This window comes from Schistocerca piceifrons, chromosome 8, assembly GCF_021461385.2.
Source record: "Schistocerca piceifrons isolate TAMUIC-IGC-003096 chromosome 8, iqSchPice1.1, whole genome shotgun sequence".
NCBI lineage: Eukaryota > Metazoa > Arthropoda > Insecta > Orthoptera > Acrididae > Schistocerca > Schistocerca piceifrons.
In genome coordinates this window covers 3,909,663-3,930,011 of record NC_060145.1, presented here as the reverse complement: position 1 = coordinate 3,930,011, position 20,349 = coordinate 3,909,663, and the positions used below count along the sequence as shown (strand labels likewise).

Below are 20,349 nucleotides of genomic sequence, written 5' to 3'. Positions count from 1 at the left end.
ACTCTTCTAGAGACTTACGGTACACCGCTGCAGTGGTTTCGAACTCACGAAATCTAGAAGTCGGGCGGCTGCCAACACGGCCGTAGAGGGGCGTATGACCCGTGATGCCGGCGGTTATGTTTTAAGTGTGTCCAGCATATCAAGTCTAGACTGAGTCATCTTCACCGGTGAATAAAGTTCTTCATACAGTACGGAAAACTTGAAAGTTGCATACAATTGTATGCATACAATTGTAATTAATCATTTTTGGTTATATGGGTGAGTTTTGTGGTTATGCAAGCGTGCACGTGCTGCGTAAACGGAGGCCTCACAGCAGACCGCGGTCCCAGTAGCGAGCTGGGTGTGGTGTTCCGTGAACGAAGCGGACTTGGCGAGGTTTAGTTGAAACTGTTACATTCCATCCATTTGTTTCCGTGGAAATTTGAGTGTGATGTTTTTTTTCCTGTTTCGTTTCCGGCGCAACAGTCACTAGGCGGCATCTGGGTGCTGTGTATTGACCGATAGCGATGTACATTTTCCATTTCAGTGATCGAATTTCGGAATCTTGCTGGAAATGGTCAGATTCGTACAGAGCATTTGGGACCACAGCGAGGCTGGGGACCTTCATTTAGACTGACTTTTTAAGTGTAGTACTGCAGAGGATTAATCCCGGCCCGTCGAAAAAAGCTTCCGAGTAAATCTGCGGTGTAGTGTGTCGCGAAATTTGTCTCGCCAGCAGTGAGTGGATTCCGGCCGCGGCCGCTACTGGTATTTCTCGCGAAGCCACGGAAGTAGCTCAGTAACTTGGAACGTGGTCTAGGCACTTGATGTCACAGATCGGTCACGCTGCCCATGTCACCGTTGGAGATGTCGCTGTGCAAATGGAATCCCGGAGGAACCACCGCGGCTGAACCAGAACCACGCAGACTTCGGTTACTGACGGAGAGAGACCGCCGAGTTTTTCGGGGCTCGTTGTCAACAGTGGCATAAAATCGACGGAAGGAATCATTTGTGAGTATGTGTTACTAGGAGTCCACTAACACTGTGAAAAGAATGGTTACATTTTTCGAGCAGCTCCTCCTAACGCCCACATTTCTGTTGTCAGCGCTAAGCGACGATTGAGGTGGTGTAAAGAGCGACGGCACTGAATGACTTTAAGGTAGTGATGTGGAGAGGTGAGCCACGCGATACCTGTGGTAACCCGATGGAACGGTTTGGGTTTGGTGAATGCCTAGGGAACTGCAATTTTTCCTAGTGAGGGTGTGATACCCTTATTCTGCTTAAAAAAGAAAAAAAAATGCAAAATGTGGTAGGAAATGAAGACATTTTATACTGCGCACGGTAAACGAACAGTTCATTTACATCTACGTGGCTACTCTGCAAATCACACTTACGTGCCTGGCAGGGGGTTCTACATCTACATTGATACACCGCAAGCCACCCAACGGTGTGTGGCGGAATGGAACCAGTTTCAAAATAATTGTCTATTATTCCATTCTCGAACAGCGCGTGGAAAAAAAGTGCGAGCTCTGGTTTCCCTTATGTTATTGTAGTAATTGTTTCTCCCTGTGTAGGTCGGCGTCAACAAAATATTGTGGAATTAGGAGGAGAAAGTGGGTGATGGAAATTTAGTGAGAAAATGCTGTCGCAAGGACAGACGCGTTTGTTTTAATGATCTCCAACCAAATCCTGTACCATGTCAGTGACACTCTCCACCCTATTTCTCGATAGTACAAAACGTGCTGCTCTTCTTTGAACTTTCTCGATGTACTCCGTTAATCGTATCTAGTAAGAATCCCAAAGCGCACAGCAGGACTCCAAAAGAAGGCAGAGAAGTGCAGTGCAGGCAGTCTGTTTAGCAGATCTGTTGCATCTTCTAAGTGATCTGCGTATAAAACGCAGTCTGTGGGTCGCCATCCCCACAACATTTTCTATGTATTCTTTCCAATTGTAATTCCTAGGTATTTAGTTGAATTTATGGCCTTTAGATTTGATTGATTCATCGTGTAACCGAAGGTTAACGGATTCCTTTTAGCACTCGTGTGCATGACCTCACACTTCTCGTTATTTAGTGTCAATTGCCAACTTTCGCACCATACAAATACCTTTTCTAATTCGTTCTGCAATTTGTTTGATCTCCTGATTACTTTACTAGTCGATAAACGACAGCATCATCAGCAGATAACCTAATACAGATCCTCAGATTGTTTCCTGAACTGTTTATACAGGGTGTTGCAAAAAGGTACGGCCAAACTTTCAGGAAACATTCCTCACACACAAAGAAAGAAAATATGTTATGTGGACATGTGTCCGGAAACGCTTACTTTCCATGTTAGAGCTCATTTTATTACTTCTCTTCAAATCACATTAATCATGGAATGGAAACACACAGCAACAGAACGTACCAGCGTGACTTCAAACACTTTGTTACAGGAAATGTTCAAAATGTCCTCCGTTAGCGAAGATACATGCATCCACCCTCCGTCGCATAGAATCTCTGATGCGCTGATGCAGCCCTGGAGAATGGCGTATTGTATCACAGCCGTCCACAATACGAGCACGAAGAGTCTCTACATATGGTACCGGGGTTGCGTAGACAAGAGCTTTCAAATGCCCCCATAAATGAAAGTCAAGAGGGTTGAGGTCAGGAGAGCGTGGAGGCCACGGAATTGGTCCGCCTCTACCAATCCATCGGTCACCGAATCTGTTGTTGAGAAGCGTACAAACACTCCGACTGAAATGTGCAGGAGCTCCATCGTCCATGAACTACATGTTGTGTCGTACTTGTAAAGGCACATGTTCTAGCAGCACAGGTAAAGTATCACGTATGAAATCTTGATAACGTGCTCAATTGAGCGTAGGTGGAAGAACATACTGACGAAACTGAAATGAGCTCTAACATGGAAATTAAGCGTTTCCGGACACATGTCCACGTAACATCTTTTCTTTATTTGTGTGTGAGGAATGTTTCCTGAAAGTTTGGCCGTATTTTTTTGTAACAGCCTGTATAGATAACGGGGCCTAAAGCACTCCTTTGGGGATCAGCAGGAATCACTTCTGTTTTATTCAATGACTTCCCGCGATTAACCACAAACTTTGATGTATCAGACAGGAACTCGCGAATGTAATCGCAAAATTGAAACTATATTGCATAAGCACGCAATTCGATTAAAAGCCTCTTGTGAGGTAAGGTGTCAAAATCCTTCTGGAAATCTAGAATTACGGAATCAGTTTTCGGACAGGATACTCTCTGTATGAGGACGACAATGCACCCTGTGGTGAAACAGCATCTGTGAGGCATTAGTTTGTTTACCGTAACATTCTTGCAATGGACTGGCTTTCCGAGAGCGACGAGACAGAACGTCGACTTTGCGCCAGACCGCAGCATCCAAAATAACTAACTTTTCTTGTTTCAGCTCTTGAGGAAGAATGGGCTACCGTTCCTCTAGGCATTCAGACGTTTCATTGAAAGCGTCCACAGCAAAGTTAGAGCCGTCGTGAAGGTGGAAATACTCCATATTAATGTCCACTAATAGGTGTTCGGCCACTTCGGTTAGATAGTGTGTGTGGTGCTGCGTGCTTCCACGAATACTCGGGGTCGGTTTCGTGTCCCCCGAGCTGTTAGCAGCGCTGCAGAATGAACAGAGGCGAGCGCGGCCGTACTCACGGCAGGACGTCGTCCCAGCCCCAGCCGTCGTTGCCGAGCCGCTCCCAGTGGTCGTAGTCGCGCCGGTTGCCCCTGGTGTAGATGAGGTAGTTGAGCACGCTGGTGCCGCCCATCACCTTGCCGCGCGGGAACCGGCAGCGGCGGCCCTCCATGGCCAGGCACGACGTCGACGACGGCTCTGTCCGGTAGTTCCAGTTGGCGTCCGTGAACTGCACCCAGCACACACACCACTTCATTAAACCACGGATGCTCGTAATGCAATTCTTAGCAAGTAGAAGCATGATTGCTACTCCACCGTCTCAACCTTACTGTAGTCAGTATGTTGTTGTTGTGGTCTTCAGTCCTGAGACTGGTTTGATGCAGCTCTCCATGCTACTCTGTCCTGTGCAAGCTTCTTCATCTCCCAGTACCTACTGTAACCTACATCCTTCCGTATCTGTTTAGTGTATTCATCTCTTGGTCTCCCTCTACGATTTTTACCCTCCACGCTGCCCTCCAATACTAAATTGGTGACCACCGAGCGAGGTGGCGCAGTGGTTAGCACACTGGACTCGCATTCGGGAGGACGACGGTTCAATCCCGTCTCCGGCCATCCTGATTTAGGTTTTCCGTGATTTCCCTAAATCGTTTCAGGCAAATGCCGGGATGGTTCCTTTGAAAGGGCACGGCCGATTTCCTTCCCAACCCTAACCCGAGCTTGCGCTCCGTCTCTAATGACCTCGTTGTCGACGGGACGTTAAACACTAACCACCACCACCACTAAATTGGTGATCCCTTGATACCTCAGAACATGTCCTACCAACCGATCCCTTCTTCCAGCCAAGTTGTGCCACAAATTTCTCTTCTCCCCAGTTCTGTTCAATACTTCCTCATTAGTTGTGTGATCGACCCATCTAATCTTCAGCATTCTTCTGTAGCACCACATTTCGAAAGCTTCTATTCTCTTCTTGTCTAAACCATTTATCGTCCACGTTTCACTTCCACACATGGCTACACTCCATACAAATACTTTCAGAAACGACTTCCTGACACTTAAATCTACACTCGATTTTAACAAATTCCTCTTCTTCAGAAACGCTTCCCTTGCCATTGCCAGTCTGCATTTTATATCCTCTCTACTTCGACCATCATCAGTTATTTTGCTCCCCAAATAGCAATACTCCTTAATACTTTAAGTGTCTCATTTCCTAATCTAATTCCCTAAGCATCACCCGATTTAATTCGACTACATTCCATTATCCTCGTTTTGCTTTTGTTGATGTTCATCTTATACCCTCCTTTCAAGACACTATCCATTCCGTTCAACTGCTCTTCCAAGTCCTTTGCTGTCTCTGAGAGAGTTACAATGTCATCGGCGAACCTCTAAATTTTTACTTCTTCCCCGTGGATTTTAATTCCTACTCCAAAATTTTCTTTTGTTTCCTTTACTGCTCGCTCAATGACATCGGGGATAGGCTACAACCCTGTCTCACTCCCTTCTCAACCACTGCTTCCCTTTCATACCCCTCGACTCTTATAACTGCCATCTGGTTTCTGTACAAATTGTAAATAGCATTTCGCTCCCTGTATTTTACCCCTGCCACCTTCAGAATTTGAAAGAGAGTATTCCAGTCAACATTGTCAAATACTTTCTCTAAGTCTACAAATGCTAGAAACGTGCGTCTGCCTTTCCTTAATCTTTCTTCTAAGATAAGTCGTAGAGTCAGTATTGCCTCACGTGTTCCAACATTTTTACGGAATCCAAACTGATCTTCCCCGAGGTCCGCTTCTACTAGTTTTTCCATTCGTCTGTAAAGAATTCGCGTTAGTATTTTGCAGCCGTGACTTATTAAACTGATAGTTCGGTAATTTTCACATCTGTCAACACCTGCTTTCTTTCGGATTGGAATTATTATATTCTTCTTGAAGTCTGAGGGTATTTCGCCTGTCCTATACATCTTGCTCACCAGATGGTAGAGTTTTGTCAGGACTGGCTCTCCCAGGCCCGTCAGTAGTTCTAATGGAATGTTGTCTACTCCCGGGGTCTTGTTTCGACTCAGGTCTTTCAGTGCTCTGTCAAACTCTTCACGCAGTATCATATCTCCCATTTCATCTTCATCTACCTCCATTTCCATAATATTGTCCTCAAGTACATTGCCCTTGTATAGACCCTCTATATACTCCTTCCACCTTTCTGCTTTCTCTTCATTGCTTAGAACTGGGTTTCTATCTGAGCTCTTGATATTCATACACGTGGTTGTCTTTTCTCCAAAGGTCTCTTTAATTTTCCTAGTTATATACGCCTCCACATCTTAACATTTGTCCTCTAGCTATCCCTGCTTATCTATTTTGCACTTCCTGTCGATCTCATTTTTGAGATGTTTGTATTCCTTTTTGCCTGCTTCGTTTATTGCAGTTTTGTATTTTCTCCTTTCATCAATTAATTTCAGCATCTCTTCTGTTAGCGAAGGATTTCTATCAGCCCTCGTCTTTTTACCTACTTGATCGTCTGCTGCCTTCACTATTTCATCTATCAAAGCTACCCATTCTTCTTCTACTGTATTTCTTTCCCCCATTCTTGTCAGTCGTTCCCTAATGCTCTTCCTGAAACTCTCTACAAACTCTGGTTCTGTCAGTTTATCCAGGTCCCATCTCCTTAAATTCCCACCTTTTTGCAATTTCTTCAGTTTTAATCTACCCTTCATAACCAATAGATTGTGATCAGAGTCCATATCTGCCCCTGGAAATCTCTTACAATTTAAAACCTGTTTCCTAAATCTCTGTCTTACCATTATATAATCTATCTGAAACCTATCAGTTTGTAAAGAAGCAAGTTATTACGAGCTGGCGTCTTGCATTGAAAGTGTAGCTTGCCGTGGAGCAGATTTTGGTTCTCACACTGGCGCAGCTGACGCTGGCTATTGGCCCGAGCGAGCCGTCTACTTGACACATTATGCGTACAATACGTCACACATACTCTCAGTGAATCTGACGAAATACTAGATATTTATCGATCTTTCCCACACTCAGTATACCAAACACAACAATATTGTAAAAATTTCATATCATTGAGTTCAGTACTTTCGGAGATATAATTTGTAAAGTAAAACACACAATAATCCTGCTGACATCGTGAAACTGAGTTAGGGACTATAATGCATTCATCCACAGCATCAGCTGAAACTACAACCAAGAGGATAGGTTCATATAATCTTATTTTCTTTAGTTTCATTAACACAGATTTCTAACGTAATTAAAAGTACTTTGGAAAATTATTTCATCGTGTTTTGGTTGTGTGAGAGTTCTGAAGAGAATGAGAGAGTGAATGGAGGACATACGTAAAGTGAGAATGTGATATTTTATTAAAACCATGTAAATGTATGCGTGAGAAAGCTGTTGTGTAATAGAAGAATTTGTAACATATGCCCGAGTGAGCTTGACATTGTAAAGGCAGCCAGAGTATTAAATTTATTAGTAATTTATTTTGTGAAAAGAAATCGTGTTTTTTTCATTAAATGTTATTTAGTTTCGGAATTACGAAATTTCTAGTCTAAATTACTTGTGGTAGTCTGATTGGCTGACATTAGGAATACCGCGAGTAAAAATGTGCTTGAGATGATCTGATTCGCTGCTTAACATACTAGCCAATAGGAATTCAACATTTTCCGCGCTTTTGAATAGGGTTTTGTGCCTCAGAGCTATGACTCGATACAGTCGCTCGGTAGCCGTTTCCGTGCTTTAAACCGCGCTGATCACATTTGTACCAAAATGAAGAAATTCGTGCATTTGATTGATTCTTGTGTCGCAGACGAAAAGCGACAACAGTGTTGAATATTTTGTGAAATTTTGACACTTGTGAGTGATACATTTAAGAAGATATTTGTTTGCAAACATTTCATGTCGTATATGAACTCCACGTGGCTTGTTTCCTGCGGATTACGAGACATTACTGCGGGTTCTTCTTTACAAGAAGCCTACTGAAAGACTGAATGTGTTAACTCGCAAGTAGCAGTGGATCAGTGACAGTTTAGGACATTCAATATATCAAGTCGAACTAAATGTCTTCTGGCTGGTTTCAGGTGTGAACTTGTAACAGAGACAGTCGATACCATTGCGTAATTTATGTCGGATATTAAATATGGACCTGATAGCTATTTTCCGTGTTTTAAAGACAATAAACCAAGATAAAGGAAATTTTAGAGATTGTTTCAAACGCGTGATGGAAGAATCCTGAACGCTCAAAAGTTTAAATAACTTTCAGCTACTGTCCATGGACTAGAGTTGATGTGGCCAGTGTGTGGTAGGTATTTAGACGAATTTTCGTCAACGCTGCTTTTGTCGGCTAAATCATCATCTACCATCGCAGAGTGAAGGGGCAGACAACCTGAAACCTATCCAGTTAGGTGGACTGATTATTTAAGGACAGTAAGAGAACAACCAGCCCCACCGCAAGTAGCCAGATGATTCATGGACAGTGCTGGCGATACTCATTCTCGGACAGCTCATGATCTTAAAGTGGCGTTCCATTGGCATCTGTCAAATTTGGTGTGATTCGTGGTCGTTACATGCATTTGTTACCATACAGTTGCATTAAATTACAGGGACTCTACCACTCTCAACTGGTTAGTAGATACTGCGCAAGATTTACGAGACATGGACATCAGAGAAGAAAACATAAGAAATCGTCGAGATTTTGGAAGCTCCAGAAGAAGACTGGCAACTAATGGCCAGAAGAAAGGAATACAAAAATGTAGTTGCTTCAAGAAGAAATGTTGAGGACGGAAACCATCAAGGCAAGTTCAAACGCGCTCCTTAAGTGGACACAACGAAAAATGAAGTATAATAATAAAAAATGGATCCAAAGCAGCCAACCAGTTGCGAGAAAAGGTGGTTTTCTTCAACCTTTGACGACGGTTTCGAAGGATACAAACATGTCTTCTCCAGAAATACATGTAACTAAAATTTCACGCCAAATAATGAAGTGACCTGACGTACGTCCAATGAAAATATGCCGTCAGCACACGTCATTGAATACATTACTAAATACGCTTACCCCTATGATCAGGACTTGTCTGTAAGAATGTAGAAATAAAACCAATCAAATGAAATGACGGGTCATATTATGAGCTGACCTAGTCATCTCAGCATTAAAAACTGACTTACACACGTGCATTTTGCAACTATAACGACCCGAATGTACCTGAATCCAGTATCACACAACGGAAAAACGTGCGGATGATCTACTAGGCAGGAACTAAATATCGTGTCTGTCATGAAAACTATGCTGTAGGGATGAACTGTTACAACATTTGGCAATGCAGATGGAGTTGACAACTGGTCACGCTTGGTTCGCAGGTACCACATTTATCTGACAAACCCACTGTTCAGCTCTGTGTCTGATTTCCTACTTCCTGTGGTCTTTCGCCACGGGCAAATTTACATTACTCGAGTTGGTTTAAACGACGTTTTATCACAGCTACGGCACCACGAAAATCGTATCAGAGGTGCATCAAACACCTTGCGGGAAAGGCATTACATCCTAGCCATAAAAATAGCTCTGAGCACTGTGGGACTTAACATCTGTGGTCATCAGTCCCCCAGAACTTAAAACTACTTAAACCTAACTAACCTATGAACATCACACACATCCATGCCCGAGGCAGGATTCGAACCTGCGACCGTAGCGGTCACGCGGTTCCAGACTGAAGCGCCTAGAACCGCACGGCCATACCGTCCGGCTCCTAGCCATAAACCGTACACCACCTGCTACCCACATGTAGTTAACGTTAGTCCGGTATGAAAAGTTTTCTTCGTTTGATACTGTGGAAGTATCACGCATTTATGTAAAGTATTTGAGGGAATTGTGCTTTGAGAACTTGTCTAGCGAGCTGTCACCGTGCTGTGATCAGCGCATTGCTTCCTACACTTCCCAATGCTGGCACAGAGTTGTTGCGAAACCTGCTCCAGCGAGACAGCTGTGCTCTTAGCTCTACTATTTAAAGTCATTGACGGCGTCGGCGACTTCTTGACGAGATGCTTCCGCAAGCCGATGCTTTACTCCAGTCGGCAGGCACCGTCTTGGCTAACAGGTTCCCGCGATAAGCCAAGACTAAGAATAGCCCGAACTACATGGTAAACACGTTACGCATCACGATAGGCTCATAGCGTCGTATGTTTATCTACGAACCTGCGCCACGCATTTCGCCGGTTGATTCTACAGGTAAAAATTTCTGTAACGGACATTAATGTTTGCTCAGAAGTGCAGCACTGCCTGAATAAACCGCGCCATGGTGAGATTTCGCACTTAACTGCCACGAATCTAGAGTTGCAACAGCTTCAAGTTGCACTGCAGTTTCTCCAGTTTCTGAGAAATATTGATGTTTTACAGCTACCTATTCGATCAGCATTTGACAAATCTGTACACGATGATATATTAAGTCTTCGTGCCGAATTAAGCCCACATGGAAATGGTTGACCTCATTGAGTTACATACCTGACAGAAGCGGAACGATATGTTTAACCTTCTAGACTCCACTAGCTAATTCACAATAGTTTGCTCTCTCACAGTGGATTCAGTTTGTTTATGCTTTTATTTTGCGTTAAAAGATAACTTACTTCCTGGTCTCATCTAACAGGAAATGGGTAACTTCTTCTTCTGCTTGTCCTTCAATGGATGTTGACGACCACACGATGTATCATTATATGAACCGCAGAATGTAGTAGTTGATCTGAAATGGTAATCCTGTCTAGTGCCTTATGTTATCTAACCAAGGTATTCTTCCTCTTCTTTTTGTCCTCGATGTTCCCTTCTATTATCGACAGTGGAAGTTTATATTTGATATTCAGAAGTTACGTCCTATGTATGCAGTTGTCCTTCTTTTAAGTTATACCTTAACTTTGTTACCGTTTTTTTCTGTTTTTTTTTCCTTCAATACTTTGGTGAAGTTATTCTTGGTTCCCGCGGTATTTTTAGCATTCTACAGTCCATTAAATTCAGATTTGAAAGGCCTCGGACATCTTTACTGTTCACGTACGACGTCGTGCTGAAAAGTAATTTCTCCGAATTTTTTATGTAAAAACTCTTAAAACTTTTTAAATAAAAAAACTCTTCATGTCAAGACATTTGCACCCGACAACCGCTAGAGGGCTCCGAATTACAGCGTGTAACGTGATGGTGTACACACAGGTGACAAAAGTCATGGGACAACTCCTGATATCGAATCGGACTCTTTTTCGCCCGGCGTTGTGGAGTAACTCGACTCAACAAGTCGTTGGAAGTCCCGTGAAGAACTATTGAGCCATGGTGGCTCTGTAGCGTCCATAATTGAGAAAGTAGACCGAAGCAGGGTTTTTGCTCACGAACTGACCTCTCCATTAATTATCATCATTGTTCGATGGGATTCGTGTCGGGTGATCTGGGTGGCCAAATCATTTGCTCGAATATTCGAGAATGTACTTCAAACCGATCGCTGGGGCCCGATGACATGGAGCACTGTCAAACATAAAAATTCCATCGTAGTTCGGGAACATGAAAAGGGAGCATAACCATTTTCAATATGAAAAGGAAACATAACAATTTTCAAGCAATGACCGGTTCAGTTGGACCAGAGGAACCAGTCCGTTCCAAGGAAACATGGCCCTCACTACGATGGAGCCACCACGAGCTAGCACAGTGTCTTGCTGACAACTTGGGTCCACGGCTTCGTGGGGTCTGCGCCGCACTCAAACCTCGCCGTCAGCTCTTACGAAGTGAAACCGGGACTCATCTTACCAAGCTGCGGTTTCCCAGTCGTCTAGGGTTCGACCGATATGCCCAGGAGAGGCGCTGCAGGCGGTGTCGTGCTGTTAGCAAAGGTACTTGCGTCCGTCACTTGCTGGCATAGCCCTTTAACGCCAAATTTCCCTGCACTGTCCTAACCGGTGTGTTCGTTATTTGAGAAAGTGTCGCTTGTCTGTCAGCACCGACAACTCTACGCAAACGCCGCTGTTCTTGGTCGTTAAGTGAAGGCCGTCGGCCACTGCGTTGTCTTTGGTGAGAGGTAACGCCCGAAATTTGGTATTCTCAACTGCCCTTCCGCGTTCAAAGTCTGTTAATTCCCGTCGAGCGGCCATAATCACGTCGGAAACCCTTTCGCGTGAAGTACCTGACTACAAATGGCAGCTCCGCCAACCCGCTGCACTTTTATATTTCGTGTTCGTGATACTAACGCCATCTGTATTTGTGCATATCGCTTTCCCATGTCTTCTATAACCGTAGTGTTTAAGGTAACTATCTCGTACCGAAAAACAATGTGCTGTAATTGAGTTTCGAATTCTAACAAGGGAACCTCCCCATCGCACCCCCTTCAGATTTAGTTATAAGTTGGCACAGTGGGTAGGCCTTGAAAAACTGAACACAGATCAATCGAGAAAACAGGAAGAAGGTGTGTGGAACTATGAAAAAAAAATAAGCAAAATATACAAACTGAGTAGTCCAATGTGCAAGATATCCAACTCAAGGATAGTGTAAGGTCAGGGGCGCCGTGGTCCCGTGGTTAGCGTGAGCAGCTGCGAAACGAGAGGTCCTTGGTTCAAGTCTTCCCTCGAGTGAAAAGTTTAATTTTTTATTTTCAGACAATTATTATCTGTCCGTCTTTTGGGAGTGATTATCACATCCACAAGAAAACCTAAATACGGCAGGGTAGAAGAACCTTTTTACCCATTCGCCGAGTGTACAAGTTAGGTGGGTCGACAACATATTCCTGTCATGTGATGCACATGCCGTCACCAGTGTCGTATAGAATATATCAGACGTGTTTTCCTGTGGAGGAATCGGTTGACTTATGACCTTGCGAACACGTGTTTTCGGTTCCCATTCGAGAGGCACGTCCTTTCGTCTACTAATCGCACGGTTTTGCGGTGCGGTCGCGAAACACAAGTCACTAAACTTATTACAGCGAACAAAGACGTCAATGAACGAACGAAGAGATCAGAACTTTGGGAAAATAAAGAAAGTAAACTTTTCACTCGGGGTAAGACTTGAACCAAGGATCTCTCGTTCGGCAGCTGCTCACGCTAACCACGGGACCATGGCGCTCATAAGCTCCCAGTTTCCTTGATGTTGCCTGTCTTGCGCGTGGACTACTCAGTTTGTATATTTTGCTTATTTTTTTCATAGTTCCACACAACGTCTTCCGGTTTTCTCGATTGATCTGTCTTCAGTTTTTCAAGGCCTACCCACTCTGCCAACTTATAACTAAATCTGAGGGGGTGCGATGGGGAGGTTCCCTTGTGAGTGTTCGTCCACACATGGAACAAACTCTCATTGGGGGGAACAGTATGTGACCGCACACGAGCGCTGCGACGCACGCAACAATCCGACGCCTTCGGTTCTCTGTCGTAGATCATACTCCACAGACTCCCCAGTTGGCCCAATCCGATTTTCATCTGTGTACAAAGCTTTAAGAACACCTTCGAGGACTTCACTTTGATAGTGGTGAAGCGATGCAAGCAGAGGTGAGGCAGTGGATCTGTCAACAAAGACAAACATTCTACATCGACGGTATCAACAAACTGGTCTCTCTTTGGAAGACATTTGTTTGTCGCCAGAGGCACAATGGTGAAAAATAAATGTGTAGACTTGAAGAATAAAGATGAAGAATGTTAATAACTTTTTTATTTAAAAAACGTTCCGAGTTTTGACAAAAATATCAGAGGGTTTACATTCCAGCACGCTGTCTTATTTAGTGTTCATTCTTCACAACCACATAGAAGTATGGACTACATGAAGCATCTTCCAAATCGAACCCCCAGGGTTTAGGTATAGGTTTGCACCTGTAACAATGCTCTTATGAAAGCGTTTCGTGTGTTCCCTATGTGACATTTTATCTCCGCATCCCGTTCCCAGTCTTCACAGAGCCACTCTCCAACCTACTTAAACCTGTCTACTCTTTGTATTAAGGTGTCATTGAACCGTAGATACGCATTTGTAAAGGAGTCAAGCATGACCGTCGTAAGATTCGTCTTTTTGTGTTGATATTCAGACCCAGATTACTACTACAGTATCCTACTATGTTGACGAGTTCTTGAAGATAATGTAAATTATCAGCAATCTGTGCTGTATGACCAGCATAGCAGATACTGTTGCTGAAGACTTTATTAACCATTGTGCCCCTTTGTACATCAACAAGTGCTTCCTGAGAAGTACTCCCTGAGTACAGATGGAATAACAGGGGTGGGAGAATGCATCCATGTCAGGTCCCTCTGTAGATATTAACCAAGTCGGTGACCTCATTACTGAAGTTAATCTGTGCTGCCTCATTACCATACCAATTCTTTATGCAACGCACTTCTTTCTGATCTGTTCATTCTTTTGAGAATTTTGAAAAGTTTACGATGATTTACTCTATCGAAAGGTTTTCCATGATCAATAAAACAGATAACTACATTATCCTGATCGTAACAGTTTCCCACAAGAACATGTAGTGCTGGGTTTGCTCTATTTATACCTCAACCTTTCCTATAACAATGAATTTCTCACATTTTTCCCATAAACATTAACGTATGACTTTCAGAGATATTTTAAGGGAATGGCTCGTAGGACTAATGAGCCTACCATCTTCACATTTTCGCGCATTCTTTTTTTGTTTGATTTTTTATTTTTTTCCTAAGAGAATGAAAGCTGATAACCATTAAGCGCGCAATGATCTGTATAGTAAATTTTGTTAAAAAGTCAGTGTAAAGCTCTAATAGCTTCTTCATCTAAAAGTGTAATCCGTTCCACCGAAATTTTTTCAGACCCTGTGGCTTAATTGCTTTTTGGTTAAGTAAGACTCAACTTCGTTGGAATGCAAAGAAGTGAATCAAATGATTGAGGCAGGAATAACTGGAATGTGCCTATAAATCAGTTAAACAGTTCTTTGGAAACAGACCAATAAAATTCAGTGGAGTTCAGAATGAAGATGGACTATTATTGCATGAGCAGAAATCATAGTAAGAAGGTGGAAACAATACTGTGAAAAACTGTGTCCAGAAAATAATGAAGGCGTGGAACTGGAGAACGCTAGTAAGTCGATCCGAAAGAAGAGACTGTATTTTGCGCGAAGTGTTCGACCTTCCAGCCAGGCAGCTAAAATCTAGGAAAGTTGCTGGAGTTGATGACACACCAGCAGAACTGCTGGAGGAGAGCATCGACAAAGCAGTTCTGTCTCATATAAGCTGTATACGAGACCAGGAAGCTCCCAACAGACATTATAAAAAACGCATCACAGTACCAATACCAGAGAAGGCATCTGAGAAGCAAAGGTGCAGAAGCGTAAGAAGCAGTGTCCGGCTTACAATTAAAACTTGAGGAAAGACTGAAAATGGCTTTTCATCGACTTGGAAATAGCATTTGACAGGTGAGACTGGCGACAGCTTTTGAAGATGCTGAGAGAGACTGGCGTAAAGTATAAGGACAAAAGTGTGGTGCGAAGACTGTATAGACAGCAGGTGGCTGTGATAAAATGTGGAGAACACGGAGAAGGAGCCAATAGCAGGAAGGGTTTACGACAGTTCTTCTCTCTCTCTCTCTCTCTCTCTCTCTCTCTCTCTCTCTCTCCTATATTGTTCAGCGGTTACATTCAGAGGGGAATAGGTGAAGCTATGGAGAAAGTAGAAGCTCTAGGAGGAATTAGAATTCATGGTAAGAAAACAGTCGTGCTGAGATTTGCTGATGATATGTGTGTTAAGTGAAGATGCAGAACAATTAAAAGCGATGCCGTCCCAGATGAAAACCATACTCAGCTCTTCTTACAGTAGGAAAATTGCCGAAGGTAAAAAAAAACAAAAGAAAAATCGGCCGAAATTGCACATACCCACTTAACAATGAGCGACTGGATACTGTCGAATCCTTTGCTTACAACGGGAGTAAAATTACATCAGACGGAAGATCAAGGAAGGACAGTGCAAGCCGAATCCACTGGAAAAAAGCTGCTTTTTAGAAGAGATAAAACCTTTTCACATGTAAAAGCATATACAAACATCTCAGGAAAGACCTCATAAAGACGTTTGTTTGGAGTTCTCAGCTGTACGAAAGTGAAACATGGTCAGCCAGAGAAGCACAAAACATAAAATAACCGCCTTCGATATGTGGTACTACCGCAGAATGCTCAAGATTTCCTGGGCAGGCATGAAAAGAAGAGGGGCTCTACAGAGTGGAGGAAGGGGAATCTTGTCTCCTGTAGCTCATCAAACAAGACACGGGTGAGCCGTCTGCTGAGACATGATGGCATCGTCAAAAGCTTTCATTGAAGGAACAGTAGAAGGGAGACTAGAGCACATCAACAGAAGCATGAAGGACACCAGATGCACCATCTATACCGCTCTCAAGAGGAAGACCGAAGACAGAAATGCATGACGAGCTGCTGCTGTCCAACCTGATGGTTAAAGACTGTAGGGGAAGAAGGAGGCTTTTTCGATTTCGTCTTTCATAGTTGAGGATCCTACTACAGTATCATTCCTGGAAATCTCAGCATTTGGCCTAGCATCTGAAAATATGTTCATAACATAGTAAGGAGTAAATAAACTTCTCCAAAAAGTTTAGTACCAATCTTATGACTTGAATGGTTCGCGGTTTTCTTCCCCTATCAGAAACTATTTCTCAGTGCTGTTCCGACCCTAGGAAATCGCTGTGTACAGCCATCTGTAAAGTGGAGGTAAGAGTAAACCTGCCTTGACGATGCCGTTCCGTAGGAAATATAGTGTCTGTAATCGTGAACGGGACAAAGCGACTTTGTATGCTGTCCAGTCTTTCAACATGCCGCGCCTGATTTGTTATCGTGGCAGACGACGAAGCAATCGAAAACGATTGTCGATAAGCATCTCAGCGGTCGGAGAGACTATTTTATTTACACGTCAAGTTCCGTAGGACCAAATTGAGGAACAGCACACGAAATTACAACATAAAAGTAATAACGGATAAAAGTAAAATGTTTATGAACCCGAAAAAAGTCAGTCCATAAGTTTAAGTAAACGCAATAAACAATACAACAAGAATCAGCTTAATTTTTCAAGGAACTCCTCGACAGAATAGGAGGAGTGAGCCATGAGGAAACTCTTCAGTTTAGATTTGAAAGCTCGTGGATTACTGCTAAGATTCTTGACTTCGAGAGGGAGCTTATTGAAAATGGATGCAGCATAACCAGAAATGACAGTAAGGAATATATAGGCCAATGTCAAAATACCCAGACTCGTGAACGGGGGTCGACAAGAGGTTCGTGAACTTACACCGTTTATTGCCCGAACCTCCCGTATCTGGGCCAAAAATAGACGGGGAGAGTTACCCCAAAAAATAATATCATACGACATAAGCGAATGAAAATAAGCAAAGTAGACTAATTTTCGTGTCGAACGATCGCTCACTTCAGAAACCGTTCGAATAGTAAAAATGGCAGCATTAAGTCTTTGAACAAGATCCTGAACGTGGGCTTTCCACGAAAGTTTTCTATCTATGTGAACACCTAGAAATTATGACTGTTCAGTTTCACTAATCATATGCCCATTCTGTGAAATTAACTCGTCAGGTTTTATTGAATTGTGTGTTAGAAACTGTAAAAACTGAGTCTTACTGTGATTTAGCTTTAGTTTATTTTCTACAAGCCATGAACTTTGGTCATGAACTGCACTATATGAAGCCGAGCCAATGTTGCACACAACATCCCCTACTACCAAGCTAGTGTCATCAGCAAACAGAAATATTTTAGAGTTACCCGTAATACTAGAGGGCATATCATTTATATAAATAAGGAACAGGAGTGGCCCCAACACTGATCCATGGGACACTTCCCACTTGACCATACCCCACTCAGACAGCACATCACAGCCATTCTCAACATTGTGAATAATGACCTTTTGCTGTCTGTTGCTAAAGTACGAGATGAACCAATTCTGAGCTACTTCCCGTATTCCGTAATGGTCCAACTTCTTGAGCAACATTTTGTGATCAACACAATCTAACGCCTTAGTTCAGTCAAAAAATATGTCTAGCGTTCGAAACCTTTTGTTTAGCCCGTCCAGTACCTCACAGAGAAAAGGGAATATAGCATTTTGAGTTCTTAAACGACTTGTAAAGCCGAACTGTACATTCGATAGCAAATCGTGTGATATAAAATGATCAATTATCCTTACAAAAAATGGTTCAAATGGCTCTGAGCACTATGGGACTTAACATCTGAGGTCATCAGTCCCCTAGAACTTAGAACTACTTAAACCTGACTAACCTAAGCACATCACACACATTCATTCCCGAGGCAGGATTCGAACCTGCGACCGTAGCGGTCTCGCGATTCCACACTGAAGCACCTAGAACCGCTCGGCCACTTCGGCCGGCAATTATCCTTACATGTACAGCCTTTTCAATAACTTTAGCAGACACTGATGGCATAGAAATAGGTCTAAGATTGTCTATATTATCCCTTCCACCCTTTTTAAGAAGCGACTTTAGTACTGAGTACTTTAATCGTTCAGCTGACTGACCATTACTAAAGGAAAAATTACAAATAATGCTAAATACAGGGCTAACATGTGCAGCACAGTACTTAAATAATCTGCTAGGCACTCCGTCATAGTCTTTTAGTACGATACGGGAGAAGGCAGTACACCAGATCTAATGTCTGAAAATTCGGCGGCAGATGACCCGTCTCTCTTGAAGCATCACGAAACACTGGGGACATTCACTACTGTCAGGTGACCGACGGAACCGCATGCCCCAGGAGGTTGTGGGAATAGGAAGCATTGTGTTGGAATAGATGGACTCCGAGTGTCTTTGTACATGGACGTTCAAATTACGAGAAACTTCAAAAATAAGGCGAATCCTAAATAAATTGGTACACAGATATCGAAACTTTTCTGGGCACCAAAAGGAAAGAAAGAAAGCAAAAAAATACTTTGTTTTACCGCACGTGATGTTACAGAAACCATAGTAATATGGTGGTGACCGTTGTAAAAATCTTGTAATGGGTGGTTTGCACCGCTGCAGTTGGTCTAACTTCCTCTCAGGGAGACAGAATACTGAAGCAGGACAACAGATCATCTCATGAAACAATCAGTCTCACAGTTTCGTTTGAGGATGGAAAGTGTAGTCTCATTGTAAGACTAGAGAATAGTTTACGGATCGTGGAGAAGGTCGTCCGCCATGAAAGGTGAACAAAACGAAGAACATGTACAAGTATGGGTCGAAGTGTTCGTGCCAGCAGATTTTCACTGCTACATTAGATACCTGCGTGATGTCATTCACCCTGGAACTGTGTCGCAGCCCAAAAGAAAATGATTTGCTTAGTCTAATACGCGAAGTGTCTGTAGCCCAAATAAACGCCGCCATAATGATATTTGTCACTTGCTACTTATATTTTCTCGAGTGCCAGATGACACAGGGCTGGTGATAATACATCCCCGTCTGTCACGCCTGACACAATTCAGGGGCTTACAGAAGTTACTAGTTTCGCTTCGTCCGTGTATTTCACGTTCGAGCTTCCACTGTTTATGCTATTTCAATATGGCAGACCTGACGAGGAGAGAGGATTGGTGTTTAACATCCCGTCAACGTCGAGGTCAGCGGAGACTGAATTAAAGATCGAACTAAAAGGAGGAAATTGATTTGTTTAAGGAGCCAAGGTATTCGTCTCAAATGATTAAGAAAAATCGCTGCAAGCGCTATACAAGGATTTGAACATTGTTTCTCCAAAATAGCAGTCCAAGCTCAGTTAGGGTCTGGATTAGCCACTATGTGCAGCTGCATTTCCTAAATGATGTTAACATGCGGCCACCTTGATTGAAAGTAAACACAGTAGTTGCTGTCTCCTGTTGAAAAACCACATTCTCCAAGCGAAATGCTGGTTTTACTTCCGCGCAGACCTGCTACCTACAGATTTTCTCTACTTTCACTGGGACAAGATGGCCACACTGCGCGAGCGGCCCTCCGAATAAGCAGAAGAAGAATTCCTCTGGCGCTTTCTGCGGGCCTTTTCACTTTCAGACGTGGCCGTTCCTCGCGTGGATGACACGGCCGTGGAAACGAATGGTTCCCCTGCAGGCGTTAGGCAGATGGAAATTTCAGTCCACTGGGCGTCGGCTACGCTTTGTCTGTTGGAGCCTTGGATGGAGGCTCCCGACGGGAAGATGAATGGACTGTGCATGTCTGTTTGTGTGTGCGAGAGAGAGAGAGAGAGAGAGAGAGAGAGAGAGAGTGAGAGTGAGACGGCCGGGAGGGGGGGGGGGGGGACAGAGAATAAAACAGCAGACGACCAAACGAACTAATAAATTGTTTCCTAGTATTTTCTTCCACTACTATGTGTATGAACACGAACATGGAAACGCGCACTCACGCACACAGCTTCTCTCGCAAGTGGGATACCGACTGGCTAAAACATGAGAGAATTTCTCTGCCTAGCATAGAGGAGGAGGGGATTAGTGTTTAACGTCCCGTCGACAACGAGGTCATTAGAGACGGAGCGCAAGCTCGGGTGAGGGAAGGATGGGGAAGGAAATCGGCCGTGCCCTTTTTCAAAGGAACCATCCCGGCATTTGCCTGAAGCGATTTAGGGAAATCACGGAAAACCTAAATCAGGATGGACGGAGACGGGATTGAACCGTCGTCCTCCCGAATGCGAGTCCAGTGTGCTAACCACTGCGCCACCTCGCTCGGTCTGCCTAGCATAGAGACAACTTTCACATCGGTGAAATATATTTCTTATCTCGGTACACCCTGC

General features: G+C 43.5%; 1 protein-coding gene across 1 annotated transcript in view; it reads right to left on the bottom strand.

Moving 5' to 3' along the window:
• Positions 1–20,349, bottom strand: part of LOC124711476 (glucose dehydrogenase [FAD, quinone]-like) — a 161,532-nt gene that overhangs the window by 54,120 nt on the left and 87,063 nt on the right. Inside the window, exon 3 of the mRNA XM_047241582.1 lies at positions 3,647–3,855. Coding sequence (XP_047097538.1) covers positions 3,647–3,855 — 209 coding nt within the window. The remainder of the gene's footprint in view (positions 1–3,646; positions 3,856–20,349) is intronic.